The following is a 23,080-nucleotide window of genomic DNA, read 5'->3' as shown; positions in this document are numbered from 1 at the left end:
CCGTTCACTCGGAGCAGGGCCTAAGTAAAAGGGAACAGGCGTCAGTTTTCAAGCAAAAAAAACAGGCGTCCTAGAATTTAAATAACCAAAAATATGCCAAGTATACCCAAGCAAGAACCCCTGCAATTCCGTCTAGGTCAAGGGTGTCGACACCCCTGACCGCCTCCCTCTCAGCCGGAGGGACGGCTTTGATCATAGACTTGGCCACCTCGACCAAGTCTGGCTCCTGAGGGCCGGCTGCATCAAGCATAAACAAACGGGTTAGACCTAGAAAAGAAGGGAGCAAGTCTAAAATTCGCAAGGACAACTTCATACTTCTAGGCGGCCCGATTGGAGTTTTAGAAGGAGTGGACGGCTGTTTCTCAGCCGCCGCATGTTTCCTGGCAGAACCAGGAGAGCTCGCAACAGTCGTCCTCCGGGTTTTGGAGTCCGGCTGTTGGGAAGAAGAAGCTCTTGGAGCGCCCGTCTAAAAAAAAAAAAAAAAACACACTCGGTCAGTATATGCATAAACCCAACTCCAAAAAGAGAGTGAAAGGTTCGAAGCTCACCAAGGGCACCCCCTTGTTGGGGGAGTTGGTTGAGGACTGTTGCATGATGGAGGCTCGCAACATGGCCTCCGCAGTCTTGGAGGCGGTAATTTTGCTCATGGCGTCCGCTGAAGAACAAATAGCAAAGTTAATAAAAAGTCATAACAGTAATGCATGGAAAAAACAGAGTATTCGACAGGCCGGCTACCTCTTAAGCACCGACTGCTGAGGCCACAGGCGGCCAAAAAGTACTCGTCATAGAGCCATTTGAAGCTCGGGACGCAGTGCAAGGGTACTTGCTCTCGTACCCCTGAAGTAGAGTCGACCCTCGACTCTACTTTAAAGAGTCCTTTATCCAGGATCTCTTTCTTAGCTTTGGGGGGAACAGGAGGCATGCTGCGGCCGCCTGGAAGAAGAGGCGGATTCCTGTTCCACCTGTTGAAGCGCTTGTTCAGCTCTGTGTCTGAACTCTCAATGATAAGGAAGGTGCTTCGCCAGTCCTTCCACTTGTTTGCTTTACCTCTTGTCATGAGGTAGCCTCTGTGGCTCGTCAATTGATACCAGCCGGTACCGCCTGCCTTAGGGGTCCGGCTGAGGTAGTTCATGTGGGCGAAAGCCTCGAAGTTTGGCTCCACCCCGTGCAGTTCGCACCCGGCCACATAGCCGAGTACGTTGACCCAGGAGTTCGGGGCTAACTGCCATAACCCCAACTCATACCCATCCAAGATTCGCTGAATAGCCGGATGTAGTGGGAAGTGCAGCCCAGCCTTGATGGCCGCCTCGTAGCAGCCAAAGCAGGCGCCATCATAACTAGTACCAGCCGGCCAGACGACTGTGTCTTCTGGATCCGGCACGAAAACTAAAAAGTCGGGGCCCATTGTGTGGTTCGCAATAAAGCTCCCCACTTTCTCTTGCATGGCCGTGATCCGGCCCCGTGGGACAGTGCAGTAGTAGGGGGTATTTTGCTCTCGGTAAGAGGCGGATGGCTCCGCCCAATTGTCCCCCTTCTCGACTGCGTGAGAAAGCCTCGCCTCTTATAGGCGGCTGTTTTTCTCTTCTGTGTCCAGAGAAGTATGACCAGAAGAGCTAGACTCGGATTCGTCCTCTGACGAGTCCGAAGAGGACGACTCCTCCCTTCTCCCAGAGGGGCTCGCCTCCTCTCCTTCAAAAGGAGCAGGAGAGAATGTAGACTTGTCAACTGTAAAACTGGAAGAGGTCACTTTGACTCCTCCCTCAGAACTGTCGGCTTTCAAGCCGCTTTGGTTCACTTCCACATCTGGCGCCTGGTCAGATGTTTCACTAATCGGCACCCTGTGGGAGGAGCCGTCTGAGTTCGAAATCCTAGCAGTTCTTTTTGTTCTGGCCATCATGTTCTGCATAGACACAGAGACAGTCGGACTTTGTATAAAGGGCAAATATGGGTCCGGAAAAGGGCAGGCGACACTCCTAGTCCTAGATTCAGCCGTCCCCGGTGACCGGCTGATCACTAACCTAGGTCGTGTCGTGTGCTTCCGTGGTGCCTCTGAAATTCCTGTGCAGTCGGCTTGTCAGAGCAGGCGGTAGGCAGAAAGAGTCCGAAATGTCAGAGCAAGTTCAGGGGTCCGAATGTTCTCTATAAAAAGTTCTCAAGTGTGAAAATGACTGAAGTCAACACACCCTTATATAGGCAAAGCAAGAAGGCGAAGGGTCACTTCCAAAATTCAAAATTTGGGCAGGAGAATCTCTCGGCCTTTTGCCGAGTGACACCTGTAGCAGGTCGTCGCCTGTCACAGTGCGACACCTGTCACAGGTAACACGTGACCAGTCACGTGCCACCTGTGAGGGGCAAATGATTAGGGGATTTTGCTCCCATCAATCAGAATGCGCCACGTGGGCCAATCAGGTCCTGCCAAGTGTCCTCCAGTTGGAGCTGTCAGGGTTTGCCACGTGGCACACGTCTATTTGTCCACCCTGGACCTATTATGTCATGACACGTGGCATTCTCCATGCCTAATGGAGAAACCGGCCACCTAGGCCCAACTTCCAAGGGAAGCCCAATCAGTCCTAGGTTAACCTAAACCTAGGATTGGCACGTTTCCCAAGGTTATAAATACCTCCCTTAATCCTCATTAAGGGGGATTACGCACATTTAACACTCTCACCTAGAGAGACCCAATCACTTTTATTTTCCGCATTAATTACTCCTTAATCAAGTACTAACTTGACCGTCGGAGGCGGATCTCCAATCATCCGGAGCATCCGTTTGTTTTGCAGGTACAGGCGTCCGGTTCCAGTCTCGGAATTGTAACTCTCCCGCAGGACATCAGAAAACCCCGAAACAGGTTGCGCACGCACACAACCACGGCAGGGCTACTGCCGCGCACCCGCCGATGGTGCTGCTGCCGGCGCCTGCTAGTGGCGGTGGTTGGGCAGTGGGTGGCTGTGGTGGTGGTCGGCCACGAGTGGGTGACGTATGTGGTGTGTGGCGTGGAGGTGAGAAAATAAAATGGGAGGGGGAAAAATTAAGGGGAAAGAAAAATAAGAGGAGAGAGAGATTTTACCTTTGGGTATTCTCCACCTTGGGCAAAGTTTAATTTGTTCATGTATTGGGTATTTATACCCTCTCTCAAAACCCTCCTAACTTAAATTCATTTTCTACCCTTAATGATTCATACTCCTATTCAAAATGACATTTGACTTTCTTTAAAACTCCATTGACTTTAATTTTTTTTTTTATAAAATAATTATGCCCCAATATTTTTAAATAATAAAATAAAATATATCGAAAGCAATCAAATAAATAAAAATGGACCTTTAATTAAAATAACCCTTTTTTAAATTAATAAAAAACCATAAATAATTCATTTCAAATTATCTAAATACTTCATAAAATAATGTTTTAAATTAATAAACGTATAAAAATACGAGATATTACATCTACCATAGTTTAGAAAATTATGGAAAGAAATTATGAACTTTAGAAGTTGAAAGAGGTTAGGACTTTGCACAAGCTCTGAAGAGCTCCTAAAAAGTTGAGATAATAATTTGGCATAATCTCGGCTTGCTTTTGCATTAAATGGAGAAATGTGGGGTATGTATAGAAGATAAAGGATTTGGAGGTATGGACTATGCGCTAAATGCAGGTAGTGCGTACGATATTTGAGTAGTGTAGGCCACACTATAAATACGTGAGTGGTTGTAGGGGCGTATCGTGCAACACATAGTTGTGCATGCGGCACAAGACTGGCTAGACAAATTTTCCTAATGTCAAATGTTTACATGATTTTGAAGGTTTTGGTTTCAGAAAGATTCGAGATTTGGATCGTGGAAAGGGAATTTGGGGGTTTTGGAAATTGGATTTTTGGGTTTGCGGAAAGTTGATAGGGGTTTACGATTTAATTTTGCCACTTTGGTTTTTAGGCATTGGTTTTAAAAGCGTTGAGATTTTTCGGGGTTAGGTGAAGGCTTCGGGAGGTCTTAGGCATGCACCGAATTTAGCTACATAGTTGAGAATCATCTTGATTTTGCATTCAATAGTTTCGTGCTAAAAGGGGAGACTTACTTTACACATTTGCAATCTTCATTTTTTTTAAAAATAATTTCTTTCATCGCACTTTTAATTTTTATTTATTTATTTATTTTTATTTTACTTTTTTTTATTTTTGGTTAAGACATTCTTACTTTTAAAATCCGCATCCCTACTTCGTAATATTTATTCCATTCAACTCACCTCCCTAAGATTATGCGCTTATCAAATTGATTCTTTATTATTAGCAAGACAAGCCTTGGTTAGTCAAAAACTTAACAATATTAGGTAGATGTCAGAAATAATGGTTTACCTTTTTCTTTAATTTTACTGGTATTTAATTTTTGGTTCACGGGATCATACTTAACTTTTTGAATATTTGGAAAATTAGGAGAGTAAGTGTAAAATATGTGATTCAATTCTGGATTTGCAAGGGCAAACGATAAGAAAGAAAGGTGGTTCAGTAATACAAGGGGAGGTCCTCTGATTAAAAGTTAAAATTGGTTAGCCGGCCGGTTAATACTTTAGAGAAGCGAGGTTGAGGGTGATGATAGAGCAGAAGAATGGGTAAGCATTAGGTATTCAAACAATGAAACAATAAATTTAGGTATCTCGAAATCAGTTGGGGAAATTGAGAGAGAGAAACGAATAGGGGAATTGAATTAGGGTTATGGTACACAAATATAATGCTTTGTTCTTCTCTAAGGACCCGATTACAGTCCTGGCTTCGTGATTACGACAAACTTCAATCCGTTGCCGTCATTCTCCTGTACGTCCAAGTAAGTTAGGTTTATCAAGCTTTTTAATTGGATATTTTTGATTTTAGTATGAGTTTCTTGTTTAATCTGTTGGTATTTTTTTTTCTTTTTTTTTTTCTCAGATTGGATGCTCATTGGTTGGATCTCTAGGAGCTCTGTATACCGGGGTTCTTCTTATCAACTTGGCTATTGCCCTGTTTGCCCTTGTTGCCATTGAGAGTGGCAGTCAAAGCCTTGGCCGGACTTATGCCTTTTTACTCTTCTCTGCAATCCTGCTGGACATCTTCTGGTTTCTTCTTTTCTCCTATGATATATGGTCAGTCACTATCTCATTAACACTTTTAATCCTGGCTGCCTCTATTCATTCATCATCTTTATACACTACTATTTACTATTCTTGGTTGTTCTTAATCAACATGAGTACTTTTCAATATCTAACAACTTCTTGGATGAGCCTTCAAACATCTTAGTGGGTAAATGGCCTTAGTTAGTTCCTGTCAAACCTAACTCTCTTCGGCACAATGAAATTCACACTTTCACAGCATCTATAAACTTCAATCTGTCGTCATGTTCACCAATGGGTGCATACATGTCAACTCGACACAACATGTGTTTGATGAGACAAGGCTCCGTTTGTTTTGATGAAAAACATTTTTCAAGAAAATGATTTTCCCACTTTCCATTGTCTGGTTTGTAAAGGATGGAAAACTATTTTACCTAAGGTGGCAAGTAGTTCTCCCAATAGTGGAAAATGTTCCCTTCGAAATTATGCCACATTTTCCTCCCTACCCCTTTCATCCTTACCTCTCCTCTCATCCATCTTCTCCCTTCCACTCCTATTTTCCCCTTCCTCTATAATTTTTTTCTTGTAAGGAAACAAACAAAGGCAAACCATATTTGCAATTGTTTTCCATGGAGAATCATTTTCCCAAAAAATTGTTTTTCGTCGTAGCAAATGGAGCCTAAGAGTTTGGGGGATTAGAGAGTTTACTGATTGGTTGGAAGCTCTCAATTCTTGTTTCTTTTCAACTCTGCTAGATTGAGATTTTGGGTGAGAAACTGTACTGGGACTTTGTTTTTTTAATTCCTTATTGCAAATACATCTTCTTCTGAATTTATTTCCCTAACATACAGCTTTACGTATTAGCTCTCAATGTCTCCATTGTTATTTTATTGTAAATTTCTCCTTGACTTTCGCATATCATGTCCCAACAGCATCTTTTAGGTTAGTAGATGGTATCTTGGAATTTTTAATGTCACGAGAATCCTCTTGGACTGAGATATGTAGGAGTTATCTGATACAGGCCCTCAACTCATTGCTCCTTGTCAACTCTGCTAGATTGAGAGATTGGGTGGGGACTTCTTTTGGTGCTTTGTCTTCTAAATCCTCATTGCAATGCTCCACTTAACACGTTTTTTTTGGTCCTTAATTTCAATATACATCTGAAAATTAGAATCTCCAAACATAGTGACCAACATTGTAAAGAAATTAATAATTGTGAATTTTGTAAATATCTTGAAGCGCCCTGTTTATTGATTTTTCTCTTTGTTTGGTCTGAGTATATGGTAGATTCTGATATTTTACCCCAATAATTTGACGAAGCTTGATTTTCTTACCCTAGTAATTTGTTGAAACTCATTCTGAATGCTTCCAAGAGTTTTGAAACCTTTGAGCTTAGGGATCTTTTAATTGGAGGGTGTTAGGCTATGGACTTTTCTTCTGACTTTCCTTTTTTTTTTTTTGTATATGTGCAGGCACATCTCGTCAGAGAATAATGGAGCATCATTTATCTTTTCTTTGAACCTCACTCTGTTAATGCAAATTCTTGGATTGTCAGTAAGAATATCGTCGGCTTTCTTGTGGATTCAGATGTACAGACTGGGGCTTGCATATGTCGAAAGTGCAGTTTCTCGAGAAGCAGATTTTGATTTAAGAAACAGTTTTCTAAGTCCTGCCACACCTGCAGTAGTTAGACAATCCTCAGATTCTGATGATCAACTAGGTGGATCTATATATGATCCAGCATACTACTCCTCTCTTTTTGAAGTTAATCAAGATGACAAACACTCAAAAAAGGTTGGTGATCTGCAACTACTGCTGTAATGTACTTGAGAGTTGACTCTGAAATAACCTGCTTGTACTTAGCTGATGAGAAGTATATTTTTTTAGGCTTTTGATTGCTCTCTTCTCTTATTTTATATCGTTCCCTCTCCCCTTTGCCACTGAATATCCTCTTGTTGATTTCATGTGTATCTATATTTCATCATTTTACAACAGCTTTGGTGACTTAGTTTCATATTTATCTGTATTTCATCATTTGAAAACGGCTTTGGTGACTGATTTGCGTTTATGAAAGGCAAGGAGAAAGGGAGAATCAGGATATTTGGATTTTGCAAGCAGTTTGTTTAATCAGAAAAAAGCTATAATGGTTTGATTTATGACACTCCCTTTCCTGTTCTATGGTGTGAACTGCTTGAACCTAGGAATCATGCAGATTTTGTGAATTATTTGATGTTTTCATTTTCAATAAACATAAAACCTTCTTTTTCTTTTTTCCATAGGTGGTTGTTGGTGTATTTTATTTTTTTTAATTTTTTTTTTATCCATACCAATCCTGTTCACCGACGTGGGTTATCCTTTTTCATTCACCACTCTACACAATCAAGAAAAAACTGTCTTAATCGAGGAGTCGAGGTCTATGGATTCTATTATTGCGCATGTTTATTATTTTTTACATTGGTATGTATATCCTATATGACTGCAGTCATTTGATGTAGTCTTCCATTAGAGGTGGAATCTCACAGTCACACGACTCACACCCTTGCAGGGCCAAAGCGATTTCAAGGATGGTGATTCTTCATCTCAGACTGAAAGCTGTATATTGAAGCTGTCTGTGGGGAGTGCTTTTCAGACTATAGTGGTAACTTGTTGTTGCTCTGTTTGCTTATAGTTTCTCATCTGGACTCTGGAGTGTTGTTTAATTTTTTTTTTTTTTTTTTTGTCATTTTATTTGAAATATTTACATGAGTTCATCTGTGTGATGATGAACATATGCATAGCTATGGATGCCTGTTGGTTGTTTTTATGATTAAAAATCAACAGTTACTATATCTAGACTAATACTAGCCCCTTAATTTTAAAATTAAGTACCTTACTATTTATATTTAATTTTGTCTCGTATATACATGAAAAAACGTAATTCAAATGAAAACTAAACCTTTTTTTTCCTGCTGCACGAGATCATTACTTACTTTTTTATTTTATTTTTTTATTTTTATAATTAAACATTCTAGCATCGGGTTTAGGTTTGACTGCTGCTGTAGTGTTTTTTATTGCCTATTTTTTTTTTTCTTTTTTTTTTTTCCAAAGTCCAATTAATTATCAATAGTTAAATTTCTCTAATTATGTCAAACATTCATCAATCATTGATTTTTTTTTGTTTTTGTTCTTGTTTTTGTTTTTGTAATGGTACTATGGTTGGTAGCTCATATATTGGGCACCAACTTTTCATTCATCCCACCCCCTAATCTGAGAATATGGTTAAGCTTGTTTTTGTATAAATTGTACGTTTTATATACTCTATAATCCAAGGTTTCTTTTGGTCAAGTTATTTACTGTTATATGTTATTGATTCAATTGCTCGACAAACTTCCCAGCTATATGCATATGCCGTTTTCCTATGAGGATCACTTAGTAAATTATAACAGGTGATTTGCCTTCTTCCTCAGTAGTTTGTGAATCTAACGAGGACGCGTTATTATGAAACACACAGGGGTTAGGGGAGTTTAAACTAATGAAGTCTGGAATTTTCATGAGAATGATATGTGTGACCTGTGATGTTTTGTTGTGAGACTACGTTACAGTAAATCTTAGAATCATATACAGTATTATAGTATCCTTGGATCTGACTATTCTCTTACATGTGCAGGACGAGAATGCGCCATGTCGTCGTCTGAATATTTTGTAATAATATGTTTATTTTTGGAATAGACATTACAAAGTCTAATGAGTTTCTCTACTTGCTTTGTTAAGGAGATTAAAGCTGTGTCATCACCAAGCATTGTATACTGATTTTTGTAGGACTGGCATCCATATATATAAACTACTTCGTATATATTTTTTTGGAAAAATTGGTTTTAATAATTTCAATTTTGCCCGATTTTCTTTTATTAATCCCAATTTTGGATTATTCTGGAATAATCAAACTTTGAGGGTGTTTATTTTCTTTAATCCCAAACCGGTCAACAAAAGCCAATAACATGTTATAACAGGTTATGTGACACGTATTAGTAGCAAAAATAGCTCCAAAAAGCTCAAATAAACACTAATATGACTATAGGACAAGGTATAATCATATACTTCGAATTTATAATGGACAATATCACTAATCTTAAACAAAATGTATATTTTTTTTAGACAAAATAATTTGCTGGATGTACCCTATAAGGCTATAAGAGCTAGCTTCATAATAAATAATTTCCGAAAATGACGAGTATTAGACACAATTTTCAAGATGATATAATCACTTTTTTAGATAATATAATTATCTTGTTGTGAGTCATATTTTGATACCTTTTTAATGATAAATTCACTTTTTAAATGATATAAATATAATCTCATTTCATATGTTATTCTAGATGGTTGAATGCACAATAAGTTATTGTGCATCGTTTTATTTTAGACATTGTATTTAAATATAGGGGGAGGATTACTTTGTTATTTAAGGATTAATCAATAAATAAATATTGTCACTGTTTTAAATTTATTCTATTTTTCCTAGCGGCGTAAAAAGGCGCTGAAATAAGTCATAGACTCGAAACATGGCCTAATATTCCTCCTTTTATCTTTCCTCCTTCAAATCTACTCGTATTTTACGTTTGCGCTGGTTCGCGACGCCCCTATCTCCTCCATTGAAGTGTACCACTTGTGAGCTTTCTCTCCTACACTGAAGTAGCAGATAAGATATTCAATTAATCATCGAATGTCAATTTCACATTGTAGCTCTAATCGTTCATTTAATTGTCAGTATAGTCAATTTAGGGTTCTTCTATTGGTTATAAATCCTTGAAGAATTTACCGTAGTTTTTCGAGCCTACTTTGATGATTGAGTCAATTTTGATTGCTAATGTGCTGCAGGCTTTGGTTTATATAACTCTTTAGGACCTTCCTAGGGCGGCCGCCCTTGCTCAGGGACGGGCCTAATATTCTGAATAGTTCGTTATTGCTGTATTTCTTCTTCTTAACTCCAACTCCATTGTAGAATTAGTAATAGTTTGTTGTCATATGCAAGTATGTTAGGGATGACTAAATTTTGTTTTTATCTTGATTGCAGAAAGCAGTTCTATTGACCCAAGCCTCCAGTAAGAAAATGGTTAGTGGGACCATATTTCATTGTAAGAAAAATTCATGGCCTCGAGAAGAGTATGTCAGCAGAGTTACTTTGCAGCTGGTAAGTCTTGTATCAATTATCTTTTGTCCATTTATTTTTGGGAATGGGTGAAAGCAAGTGAAGAATATAGAATATGGCTGAACTATTTGATGTTATTGTATACTCTTCAGCTGGATTATGACAGTGCTGCTCCACCTGAGCAAGCTTGGAGGAGGAGGTTAAACAGCCATGCTAACATTCTTAAAGAATTTAGTATTACATTTATGGAAGCAATTAAGATGGTAACTATTCGTTGATGAACTCTTTGGTTCTTAAAATCACACATCATATCGATTCTCTCTCTTTCTATTTTTTTTTTATTTTTTATTTTTTCTCCCTTGTAACTTACATTATTGCTATGTTTGCTCTTGGTATCTCCATTGTAGGTTGGTCTTGGCTTTCGTTTGTGGTCATATGTAAGGGAAGAGGCATCACATGGAAGGGTAAGTTTATGATGTCTTTTAACATGGCAGGCCATCTTTATAGTAGTTTCCTTTTTACAACTGTGTTCAATATTCAATGCAGAAAGCTCCTATCGACCCTTTTAATAGAGAAAGCACGAAGCCTTCAGCTTCTCAAGGAGTACCGCTGGGAGGAATGGGGTAATTGTACGCTTGGAAAATTGTGCCTTGCTGTACATGTTTTTTGGTTTATCTTATCTGAACCTTTTGTTGTATTGTGTTGCAGAAGTGGCAGCATTTCTAGAGGTTTTAGGGGAGAATTTAGGCAGTGGCAAATTATCCCTGGTTTATGTGAGGGTTCCCCTGTCATGGCCAATCAATTTTCTGTAAAGGCTCTATCCTACAGCATGTTTTATTGTTCATATATTTTGCCTGCTGCAGAATTTCCTTTGGCCATGGTTTCTTTAATGATTTACCTTGCTGTGAAATACAGTGTGAATGACACCATATACGTTTTTGATGCCATATGCATACAGTGATTTTTTAGGTAGATAAGAGCTCATATTTGCCTATATTGTCCAGGTATACATTCAAGTAGTTATCAACTTACGTGTCTATGAGGTTTTACAAGTTAGGGGTTATAAAGGGTGCAGTTGTGGCTTTGTGGGGGTTAATTCAGAAAGCTGTCTAAAACATGGGATTCTATTGTGTTTTGTAAAACATCAAAGTGATCAGTTAATCTAAACTAATAAAACTAGGACTTATAATGATTGAACCTTCATAGATAGATTTAGAAAAAACATATAATCAACTCCCTATCCTAATTTAAAAATTCAATGAAGGCAAGAACAAAAGTGTTGAATGGGGGATGAATGCTTAGGGACTCATATAGGTAATGTGCATCCTTCCCTTGACTTCCCATTTTACCAATTAATCCTTTAATTATCCCTGATAAGATTTTGATTCCAAGGTAAAACACCAAAGAATGTCTCACTTTCTCTTATGCCTTTTCTAAATTTATAGAAAGTACTCTGAAGTACTTGGAATTGCAGATTTTTATATCTCGTGATGGAGGAAATAGAAGATTTGCATCAGTTTTGGCCCCAGGGCAGCCTGAAGGTTTAGGGTAAGTTTATAATCAATGAAGCATTTCCTTGTTGGTATGATACATTTGAAGCCATATGATCTCGCTCGTAACTCAACTCAACTTAGGGGTGAACATAAGAAAGAAAAAAAGTAAAGTAAATACTAATAGTAACAGTGTCTATACTCGTACACTAAATAACGGTATGATTGAAAATTAACTAGCTAGACTCAAATAAAACATTAACTCAATTGCTTTTTAGTTAGATTTAAATAAATTTTGAAATTGTACCACCTTATTAAAGTGTTCCAAGTCCGATTCAGGATATCCTGTCTATTTATATACTTCATAACTTTTTTGCAATTTTTTCTATAAAAAAAAAACTGGATGGTCACTAATTTATAATGTTTACAACTCGCAAATAAAACGAACTAATAGTAGTTGTTTAGCAAATGTAATACATATATTTATAATTATTATTTTGATATTTATTATATAAAAAATAGGCTAGAATCGGTGTATAATTTGAACTTAAGTGAACTCTTTTATTAAGTTATAGGTACCCTAAGATTCCGGTTCCAAAAAACTGAGAACCGGAACCGGAACCTATTGCACTAGGTTCTCAATTTTACTACCCAAAACCTGCAGTTCCTAACAGGTTCCGATTCCAATTCTGATTTAGGGTACCCTGATTTTTCGCTCACCCTTAACTCAAATTCAGCTAATAAAAATCAAAATCCCCAACAAAAACTTTGTAATCTTATTGTAAATCTTATTGTAAAATGAACAATCACCTACATGGCATATCTTGCAATTCGTGTTTCTCTATTATCCCTCCATATTCAAGCCTATAATCTATCTTATCATCACCATATTCACCGATGCTTGAGAATTATTCTTAAAAGTGGAGAATGAGATTCACAAATACATTTAAAAGTGTTACAAATACATTGTGAATACATTAAAGGTCTATTAGTATTACCTTAAAGGTACATTGGTATTTTGGATACAATCAAGCATATTAGACACATCTAATATAGAATCCACATTGTTCATTAACGTTATTCACCATTGTTGCGTCTCCAAAGTACGGCAAATTTGGCAACATCGCCATCAAATTACACCATTCCCGATCAATCTAGAAAAGAGAATAAGTTTCACACAGAAAAAGGGTTTAGTGTTGAATCTGGATTTTAGGATGATATAAATTGGGGAAAATTAGAAGTGTGAGAAACTGAGGGAAGAGATTTAAGTGAGATTGGAAACTAGTAAGTGTCGTTCCTCGGATCTGTTTTTCATTGAGCTTGGATTGTTTTTACTTTCATGGGAGGATGTCAAGAATTAAGAAAAGATGAAGGCATTAGCAAAAAAGGAAAATCTGTAATTGAAAAATTTAATCTCAGCCGTCAATGTTAAATTCCTACGGTCCTTATTTCTTCTCACCCTTCTCACCTTAACCGGGCTTCTCACATGAGCCTACTTATTTGATGTTTTATATTGCATATATGATTTTAAATCAAACTTGTGAGAAGTCTGTCCCTAACTTTTTCTGTAAAAACATCTTTCATATGATTTTTTACTAAAAGAAAATATACAAGACTTCTCACATTGGTGTGCCCTTGCTATATTTTGTTTGGCGTATCTGTCTTAGACTTGGTTTATTTTGGAATATTTTGGAAATGGCAAGAATTTCCCACATTTTCGATATGGTAACAAATTTTCATGTATAAACTATTAATTCACTTCTGTCTTTAATTTCTGCAGCAAATCTGGTGACCATGGTATATCTTCTTGGGGTTGGAATTTGAGTGGCCAGCATTCATCTTATCATGCTTTGTTTCCAAGGGCATGGACAATATATGATGGTAGTTTGTCATATTTCTTTTCTGTGATCCTAGCATTTATTGATTCTCCTTCCACTTACAATCATATTATATTCATATGTAGGTGAACCTGATCCTGAACTGAAGATATCTTGCCGTCAAATATCTCCCTTTATACCTCATAACTATAAGGATAGCAGTCTGCCTTCTGCTGTCTTTGTTTATACAGTAAGTATGAGTATATGAGCTGCAATATTGATTAATGATTTACGGGGTGCTATCTATCGATGTGGCAATGCTTAACATAATTGTGACCTTGTTTTTCTAATAATGCTAGGTTTGTTTTGTCGCAGTTGGTGAACAATGGGAAGGAAAGGGCTAAAGTCAGCCTTCTTTTCACCTGGGCTGTAAGATTTCCATGTGTTTTCACTTTTTATTATTATGTGTTATGTGAACAAGTTTTTAGTCACATATGGTGTTTTCACAGAACTCTGCTGGAGGAGTCTCCCATCTATCTGGAGAGCATGTGAATGAACCATTCATGTGAGTGTCATTTGCCTTTTTATTCTACAACTGATTTATATGAATGAACTTAACATTGACGAACTTTGTCTTTTGTATTTGATAGAGGTGAAGACAACGTTTCCGGTGTTCTCCTGCATCACAAGCAAGTGATCAAATCTTACTATCTATTTATTACGGTTGGTTTGCGAATTTCCTTTAAGAGTAAAGGAGAAAAAAAATATCATGTGCCTTTTTATTTTATTTATGTGAAGGCGAGGTTGATGCCAGCGAGCTTATTTGATCAAGTAGACATCAGTGATTAAAATTTATGTAAATTTTGCTTATGATGGTATATAGTTTCAGCATCCATTGGATGAAAATGTTATCTTGTTGAAGCATCTATTTAAGTATTGTTATTGTTTGTGTATGTGATGCGAAATACAAAAGTTAAGGAGTTGATAAGTTTTATATATGAGTTAAAACATACACTTTGTCTTTTCCGGAGCCTTAAATTTTAAGGTAGGCTCTATAATTGATGTTTAGCAAAGTTTAAGGTAGGCTCTGCCTTTGATGTTTTGCAAAGTTTAAGGCTCTATCATTGATGTTTTGTAAAGTTTAAGGTAGGCTCTATCATTGATGTTTGCAAAGCTACACTAATTTCTTATTATTTTCTTTTTAGTCGCTTGTAAAAATACATGAATAATTTGTCGAGGGCAAGCATGGGCTTAGTTTGTGTCTCATGGAAGCATATGTAGGTGAGGGAAGTATTGACAGGATATTGTGTATGACTGCTTGTTTGTTGGGCTAACAAACAGCAGTGAATTAACGCGTGGCCAGCAGCTTGCTGGACCCCATTAGTTTGTTAATTAGCTATGTTACTTCTGGTAGTATATCTAGGCTCACTTGGTTTTGTCCATGCTTGGATTTTTATGTGCTTACTTTACATTGTTTAGGAAAGTTCTTTAATTATTGGTATTATTTTGCTTAGACAGCTTATAAGGAATTATTCCATCCGTACTCTCCCCTGACTTGGTTGCCAATTTTGGTGGGCAGGAAGTTTTTTGTTGGCTAATTTTTTAATTTTTTTTTTAAAAAAATAATTTGAATTTGGTTCAATCTTTTGTGTTGTAAGCCTTTTAACTTGAACCCTTGTTTGGTGCTGCCGTACCTTACAAATGAAATTTTTCCACTATATTGAACCTTTGGAGAATTACCTTAGAAAATCTTGATTTTTTTTTTTTTTTTTTTTTTTTTTTTTTTTTTTTTTTTTTTTTTTTTTTTTTTTTAATGATTCAAATTTGCTTCAATCTTTTGTGTTGTAAGCCTTTTAACTTTGAATCCTTGTTTGGTGCTGCCGTACCTTACAAATGAAATTTTCCACCATATTGAACCTTTGGAGAATTGCCTTAGAAAATCCTAAAACTACTGCCCACCACAACCTCTACCATCATGTGTATTCCACACTCACCAACACCCATGTCGTAACATATTTGAGGAGATAGTTACCTGGGAGACAAAATTGGGGAAAAATAAAAGAAATGGTATAAATTTTACTGATCCAGTAGAAAATGGGTCCACAGTGGTGGAATTTGACAATGAAAAGACCACCTTAATTTGACCCTAATGTTGGGAGGAAATTATGGTTATGTATTGTTGGTACTTGGTAGGAGATGATGGACTTAGTTAATATGGTGGATTGTCTTGGAGGAGAGGAAGATAGTGAGTGGTGGGAAAAGGATACCAACTTAGAATATTTATTCAAATTGATCTACAATATATTCTACTTCCTTTATTTCCTTGCATCATTTTATGTTTATACACTATGCCCATACTAACTTTGACCACAATTGCTTATACATAAAGATAAAATCTAATTGTTTTAACTATTGTTGAGTAATCCCTTTGTTTTTGTTAAGTGTATTGGTTATAGGTAGGTTGAGCTTGATCGGTAGCGGTAGGGTCACCAAATTTGGTGCTTTTTGATCCCCAGTTGCGACTGGCACATAGTTTTAGGATGGTGAGTAGAATTGAGTGAAATATTGTATGTGCGGGGTTTGTTGGAAATAATTAAAAAGTGTAAGAGGGGGCCATGTGAGGGAAACAATAAAAAATACAAGATGTCCAAAAAAAAAAAAAGAAGTTATGCGCTTAAAAAAAAAACTGCAAAAATACTGAGGGATTTAGGTCAAATGAGAAGGATTTATAATGAGAAGAATAAGAAGTAGTCTCATACGTTCAAATAAAAAGATCTAACGGCTCGAATCACATGTTTCGTTAATGGCAAAATTGTAAATATTATAAGAAAAAAAATTCCCATTTCTTTCTTTCCTCACGTGTTCCTCTTCCTCTCTTTTCCTCCTTGTTCATCACTTTTCCCCATATTTTCTCTCAAAGTTCTTTTTTATTTCTCTCTCTCTCACCTAACCCATTACTCTCCCTCTCTCTGCTCTATATTCATCTCTTTTCCCAATGCCCTCTCTTTCCTCCCGTGTTCTTTCTTCCTCTCTTTAAACTAAATGTGCATTATTGTTGTAAAAATGTGCATTATTCTTGTACAAAAAGGTGCAGATTTTAAAAGTGATATGTGCATATTTACTGATAGAAATGTGCAAATCTTCTGTACTAAAGATGCATATTCTTTTAATTAAATGTGCATAATGTTGAATATTCTATATATAGATGAGGAAGGTTTTTCAATTAAGCTCTGTTCAATTGATTGATTTTCACAATCCAACTTTGCTAAGGTATAGGATAGACCCTTTTTAGGTTAAGACATTGTTTAACGATGTGAATTTGTATTCCCAGAATGTTTAACACCACGACGAGTTCGAGATTGTGATTAAAGAACTAATCTGCCTAACAAAGCCCGAAAATACTTATTACTGAGTTTGCAAGTTGCTCATAATCACAATTACTTTCTCATCTCATCTCTAAAATTAAAAGCTTGAACTTTAAAATAAGTTTGAATAGATAGAGAGATTGAAATTAAAAATGTATGTGTATATATATATATATATATATATATATTACTTTGTGCAGCACTCCTCACTTCACTTTTTCATTATGGTTGACTCTGGTGATGAATGTGTAGTTTTTAATCTGGTGTAGAGTAGGTAATCTATTGTCTTTGTTGTGAATATGTGTTTCCTCTTTTTATATTGTTTTGGTGGTTCCGTCAGTGGTTAGTGTTTCTCCCCCCAACCCCCCCCCCCCACTTCCCTCTTTGCTTTCTTGCTCCTCCTTTGTGGTGGTTGCAATCGTTTTTGGTCATTCATTGCTCTATTGTATTACTTGGGAATGCTTTTAAGTTTGGTGTCCTGAATGAGGATTCTGACATGATACAGGACTGCAAAGGACAACCCTCCGATCACTTTTGCTATAGCTGCTTGTGAAACACAGAATGTAAATGTGACTGTCCTCCCATGCTTTGGTTTGGCAGAGGGAAATTGTGTTACAGCAAAGGACATGTGGTCAAAAATGACACAGGTAGGGATCTAATGATTTCAGGTTACTGATTTGATGAAGTTCTCTGTTTGCTCCATCTCTAATGAGGCTTCTGTGTGTTTTTTTTTGGAAACTTGTAACTTTCACTTTTGTTTATGTGAGCATATCTTTGAGCCTCATTGTGTAGTGGTTGTTCAGTTATGTTAACTGCATCTGTTAAATTTCATGCTTCCTTCGTCTGGATCAGTACAGAGCATGCTATGAAAAAAAATATAAAAATTTAAGTTTCTTCCTTTGAAGCAAAAGTCCCAAGGAAGAAATCTGTTGGGAGTTCTTCAATTCTGCATCAATGTGCTATTTTTATTTAAATATGTTTGAATTTGGTGGGGTATAAAGGATGGGCAATTTGATCGAGAGAATTTTAATGCTGGACCAAGCATGCCATCCATGGCTGGAGAAACTCTTTGCGCTGCAGTTTCAGCTTCTACGTGGGTGGAGCCTCATGGAAAGTGTACTGTTGCGTTTGCTGTTGCATGGTCTTCCCCTAAAGTGAAATTTTTGAAAGGAAGTTCTTATTACAGGTGATTTTTCCTGTATTTTTTTTGCATCTTTGGAATGATTAGATGTGTTGGCCTAATATGCTACATTACAAGATTTCATTTGAGGTTAACCTTTGATTTTACTACTTAAAAGCATGAAAGGTTGCTTTGCTTCATTATTATTCTACCAGTTATGATTCGTTTTTCTGTGTTATTGGTTTTGTGCGGGGGTGGGGTGTGGGGGATAGAGCTAGCAATATTTGACATGACATGACAAAACGACCGAAATCGGTACCACACGAACACGAAATTACTGAGAGAAAACATAACACGACATGAAACGAACCTGAACACGACTCGTTTAATTAAATTGGTCAAATAATCAGTTTTTGATAAGATTTTGTGAATAAAATGAAATGAACACGAGACGAAACACGAACTCAACACGACATGACATGACTTTTTGCCAGCACTAGTGGGTGAGGGGTGGAATGGGAGGCTGTTTGCTTGTCCATTCGTCTAGTATTTACTCTCTCGTAATACAATATGATGTTGTAGGCGATATACAAAATACTATGGTACATCTCCACGAGCGGCCAAGGAATTGGTTCATTATTCACTGACCAGTAAGTACTGTTGATCCTAACTTCTAAATATATTTATTTAAAAATTTAAGTGCTGTATTAGTTATTTTAAAAGGGTTTCCTTTGTTATGTAATTCTTGTTAGACTATAAGAGATGGGAGGAGGAAATTGAGAAATGGCAAGACCCAGTGCTGAAGGATGATAGATTACCAGAATGGTAAGAAATTATGAAACTTGAAAGATATTTATCTCTATTATATATATGACTATGGTCCTGCTTTGCTTGGAAGTTCTGTTGACTCTGTACTCATCTTTGTGTAGTCTACTTTATCTGTCATATGACTTCTAGTTGATTTAATACATTGATTTTTTTTTTCCCTACTTTAGATTTGTTTATACATCCCTTGTGTCATGTTAGCTAAAAATTCTTCCTTTTTGCAGGTACAAATTTACGCTGTTCAATGAATTATACTTTCTTGTAGCAGGCGGGACTGTTTGGATAGGTACTCTTTAGCAGTGGTTCGCTTTCTTCATTCTTGCCTCTTTCATGTTTAATTATTAGCCAAAGATTTGCTGAAGGAATCGTCATTGCAGACTCTATGGAGCCAGTTGGAAGTTCATTAAATGATAAACAGCAGCCAACAAAAGATGAGAGCACAAAGATTACTTTGACAGAAAAGATAGACACTGAAAGTTTGGTAATTGAGCTTAGAAATGGAGCAAATCTTGATAAAGCTGATGCTGAAATAAGGGACCATGGAAAAGGACATGTCTTAGAGGAAGAGACAGTATTACCCTTGAAAAAGGCAAAACAATCAACCCAGGATGAGTGTGATGATGTGGGTAGATTTCTTTATCTGGAGGGGGTGGAGTACATAATGTGGTGCACATATGATGTACACTTCTATGCATCTTTTGCGCTTCTTGATTTGTTTCCCAAAATCGAACTTAGTATTCAACGTGAATTTGCCAAAGCCGTCTTATCCGAGGATGGTAGAAAAGTAAGGTTCCTTTCAGAAGGTAACTGGGGAATTCGCAAGGTTAGAGGAGCTGTCCCTCATGATCTAGGAACACATGACCCGTGGAAAGAGATGAACGCTTATAACATACACGATACAAGCAAATGGAAAGATTTGAACCCTAAATTTGTACTTCAGGTCTATCGAGATTTTGTGGCAACAGGAGACATGACATTTGGAATCGATGTTTGGCCTTCTGTTCGTGCTGCCATGGACTATATGGATCAATTTGACTTGGATGGTGATGGCCTTATAGAGAATGATGGATTCCCAGATCAGACATATGACACTTGGACGGTTCATGGTGTCAGTGCTTATTGTGGCTGTTTGTGGCTTGCAGCACTTCAAGCTGCAGCAGCTATGGCTTTCCAATTAGGAGACGAGGAATTTGGTGAAAAATGCAAGAGAAAATTTCTAATGGCTAAACATGCATTTGAAGCTAAGCTGTGGAATGGCTCTTATTTCAGTTATGACTCTGGATCAAGCAGTAACAGCAAATCTATTCAAGCAGATCAATTAGCTGGACAATGGTATACAGCTTCGTCTGGGTTGCCTAATCTCTTTGATGACTTCAAAATCAAGAGCACCTTGCAGAAAATCTTTGATTACAATGTCATGAAAGTTAAAGGAGGTCGGATGGGTGCTGTGAATGGGATACAGCCCAATGGAAAGGTGGACGAGACCTGCATGCAGTCACGTGAAATTTGGACTGGAGTTACTTATGCCGTGGCTTCTACAATGATTCTTGCAGGAATGGAGGAGAAGGGCTTTTCCACCGCAGAAGGGATTTTTATAGCTGGCTGGTCTGAAAATGGATTTGGGTAAGGCTAACTTTTTTCATTTCTATACAATAGTCAATTTTTCTCAGATGTTGCTACTTGACTCATTCTCTCTCCTAAAGGTGTCATTTGTCATTAAGATCTTACAAATAGACTTGATTCTGGTGGATCAAGAGATTTGCAGACTTGCATATTTTGACTTTTTGGGTAGTGTCACTTCTGCAGCGTAAGTATGTAATTGTCTAGCGTTTTAGCACTCTCGCTGCCATATTAGTGATGCATATGATATTTTTCGTTTGTGGTGACAAAGACTTGGTATTTTGTTAAAAGACGAGAAAACCATTATGCACCAATAATGTCTGTATCATTGAGAAACTTCTGCTCAATCTAACAGTCCCAAGTCTTTTCTCAATGTACTTATGTCTGGCAATTCTAGTCACCATTACTTTTGGTATTGTTAAATTTTCTGAAAAAACCCTACAGGTCTAATATATGATCCTGTTCCCTCATATATTGACCATTTTTCTACATGCTATTGCTTGAAGTCTGATCATCCCCACCATCAGATCATTGCCAGGCTGCCAGCCATGTTGTCCAGTGGTATATTTTGTGGAAGATATTTTTTTAAGCCTTTTCATAGTTGTATTCTTAGTGATGTTGCCACCTTGAACGGATGCAGAGAAAAGCTATGCTTTTGTCTATCACCCATTAAAGTCTTTAAATAGGGTAGTTACACTGCCGGATAGAAAGGGCATCTAGTTTATTACCTTACCCTTCTGCTAGAGCTGACTTCAGAATTGAACTATATTTGTTTCTGACTTGTCCTGTTGAAAAATGTGGAAGTCTTGATTTAGGGATTGCAATAGGTCATTGGGTGATGTACCTCATCCAATGTGGTTGGACCCTACCTTATCTTAAGGTTATGAGTCCAGCTTTATGCGTTGGGATCACGAGAGAAAAGAGGTATAATATTATAATATTAAAATGTAGTAGTTTGCTAAAAAAAGAAAGCGTAACACTTTTTGAAAGTCACATTAGAAAAGTGTAACAAAAAAAGGAGTAAAAATAATTAGAAATTACAACTTAATTTTCGAATAAAAACAAAACAAATGCGTGGAACTTGGACATTTTGTGTGGCCTTGAAGTGGATGACAAATAATTGGAAACTATACCCCTTCTAGACTCTTTGGGCTCGGGTAAGGGTGTTTTTGTTAGACCCTATGGGCCAGTGGGTATGGGTATACATCAAATATAGGGTATGGGTCTAGAATTTACTAAATCCTACCCATTCCCATCCTACACCAGAACCCCATTCATTGCCTCTTTATTTTTAAAAACCTTCTGGAGTTGTAGTGGGTGTATTTTTGAGTTGCAAGAAAAATCTGGGTTGTGTTGTACTTGTAACACCACCTTCCAGTAACCATCCAAGTTTCCTTATAAGAGGTTGGAGATATAAATTTATTAAAAAGGTTTTTTCTTTTATTTATTTTTGTAGATATTGGTTTCAAACACCAGAGGCGTGGACACTAGATGGCCATTTCCGATCTCTGATATACATGAGGCCGTTGGCAATTTGGGGGATGCAATGGGCATTATCCATGCCTAGAGCAGTTCTTGAACCGCCTAAGATAAGCATAATGGACAGGATTGATATGTCTACTTTGAGTTCAAGATCTACTCGCACTGAGGCAGATGGAAGAAAGGCTTCAAGAAAACAGAAGGGTTTTTGGAACTCAATGTTTAGTTGTACATGTTAAATATACGTGTATATTGGCTTTTCTTGAAGAATGTTAGGTGCTATATTGTCGTCAGTCTTTACATCCATCAGTTCTGTTGATCATACTTGCCTCTACCAGATTTGGTTATTTCAAGATGGCAGGGGTAAGTGGAGCAAGAATTTTTAAAGCGAAGAATACAATAGAATCACTCCTCATCACAGTATAATGGCCAAAGTTAACAAAATGCAGGTGCAGAAAGTTTTCAATGTAAAAACTATGTTATGTTCCTTTTCTTGTTGTAAGCTGGTTGTTTGCCAGAATATGAGCTATCACTGTACAGTATAAGCAACACCATTGATTGTTTTTTTTTTTTTTTTTTTTTTTTTAATAATTCAATATTTTGGACGGGGATGATTCTGTACATGATGTGCAGCACAAGGATACGGTTGGTTTTGTCCCTTCTTTCTGAGTAAGACAAGTAGACTTGACAATCTTGACCTAGACCCGATGACCTGACCCGAATGACTCGACCCATGACCCGAAATTGACCCGACCATGTCCGACTCGACCCGACACCCGAAGTTGACCCGACCCAAAATTGACCCGAAGTGTTTGACCCGAATAGACCCGATACCCAAAATTGACCTGAACAGACCTGATACCCGAAATTTCCCGAACTAAAATTACTTTATAATTGAACTTAAAATGTCTTGTACCAAAAGTAACTCAAATTGTTCATCTTCAACCGTAGCTAAGCTTATAAACTGAATTGATAGTTTTTATTATAACAATAACAAAATATATACTCCGTATAAAATTATTCATTTGAGCTTGATTCACAAATGAAACAACCTGAACATGAATCGACCAAATTTTGACCTGACCCAAACATATTTGACCCGAAATTGACCCGACCCGAACATACCCGATACCTGACCCGAAGTTGACTCGAAACCCAAATCGACC

General features: G+C 37.3%; 2 protein-coding genes across 3 annotated transcripts; both read left to right on the top strand.

The window, feature by feature from the left end:
• The first annotated feature begins 3,849 nt into the window (after positions 1-3,849).
• LOC110682890 lies at positions 3,850-8,921 on the top strand. The gene is made up of 5 exons (XM_021859232.1): positions 3,850-4,811; positions 4,913-5,106; positions 6,546-6,867; positions 7,619-7,711; positions 8,720-8,921. Exons 1-5 carry the CDS (start codon positions 4,719-4,721, stop codon positions 8,756-8,758), a joined length of 741 nt encoding a protein of 246 aa, XP_021714924.1. The 5' UTR covers positions 3,850-4,718; the 3' UTR covers positions 8,759-8,921.
• A 658-nt stretch (positions 8,922-9,579) lies between these two features.
• On the top strand, positions 9,580-22,535 carry LOC110682889 (non-lysosomal glucosylceramidase-like). 2 transcript variants are annotated; one of them, XM_021859231.1, is made up of 20 exons: positions 9,588-9,717; positions 9,928-10,017; positions 10,124-10,240; positions 10,351-10,461; positions 10,606-10,662; positions 10,745-10,821; positions 10,907-11,006; positions 11,673-11,746; positions 13,469-13,569; positions 13,652-13,755; positions 13,881-13,934; positions 14,015-14,070; positions 14,156-14,194; positions 17,376-17,517; positions 17,872-18,056; positions 18,573-18,640; positions 18,743-18,815; positions 19,040-19,101; positions 19,193-20,438; positions 21,892-22,535. In XM_021859231.1, the coding sequence occupies exons 3-20, from the start codon at positions 10,160-10,162 to the stop codon at positions 22,151-22,153; spliced, it is 2,892 nt and encodes a 963-aa protein (XP_021714923.1). In that variant the 5' UTR covers positions 9,588-9,717; positions 9,928-10,017; positions 10,124-10,159; the 3' UTR covers positions 22,154-22,535. The 2 variants fall into 2 exon arrangements, with proteins under 2 accessions (XP_021714922.1, XP_021714923.1); XM_021859230.1 differs by lacking the exon at positions 9,928-10,017 and having other exon boundaries at positions 9,580-9,717.
• The last annotated feature ends 545 nt before the right edge of the window (positions 22,536-23,080 follow it).

Source organism: Chenopodium quinoa, unplaced genomic scaffold, assembly GCF_001683475.1.
Source record: "Chenopodium quinoa cultivar QQ74 unplaced genomic scaffold, ASM168347v1, whole genome shotgun sequence".
NCBI classification, from domain to species: domain Eukaryota; kingdom Viridiplantae; phylum Streptophyta; class Magnoliopsida; order Caryophyllales; family Amaranthaceae; genus Chenopodium; species Chenopodium quinoa.
Note: the sequence above shows the minus strand (reverse complement) of the source record. Positions and strands in the feature narration are given on the sequence as shown.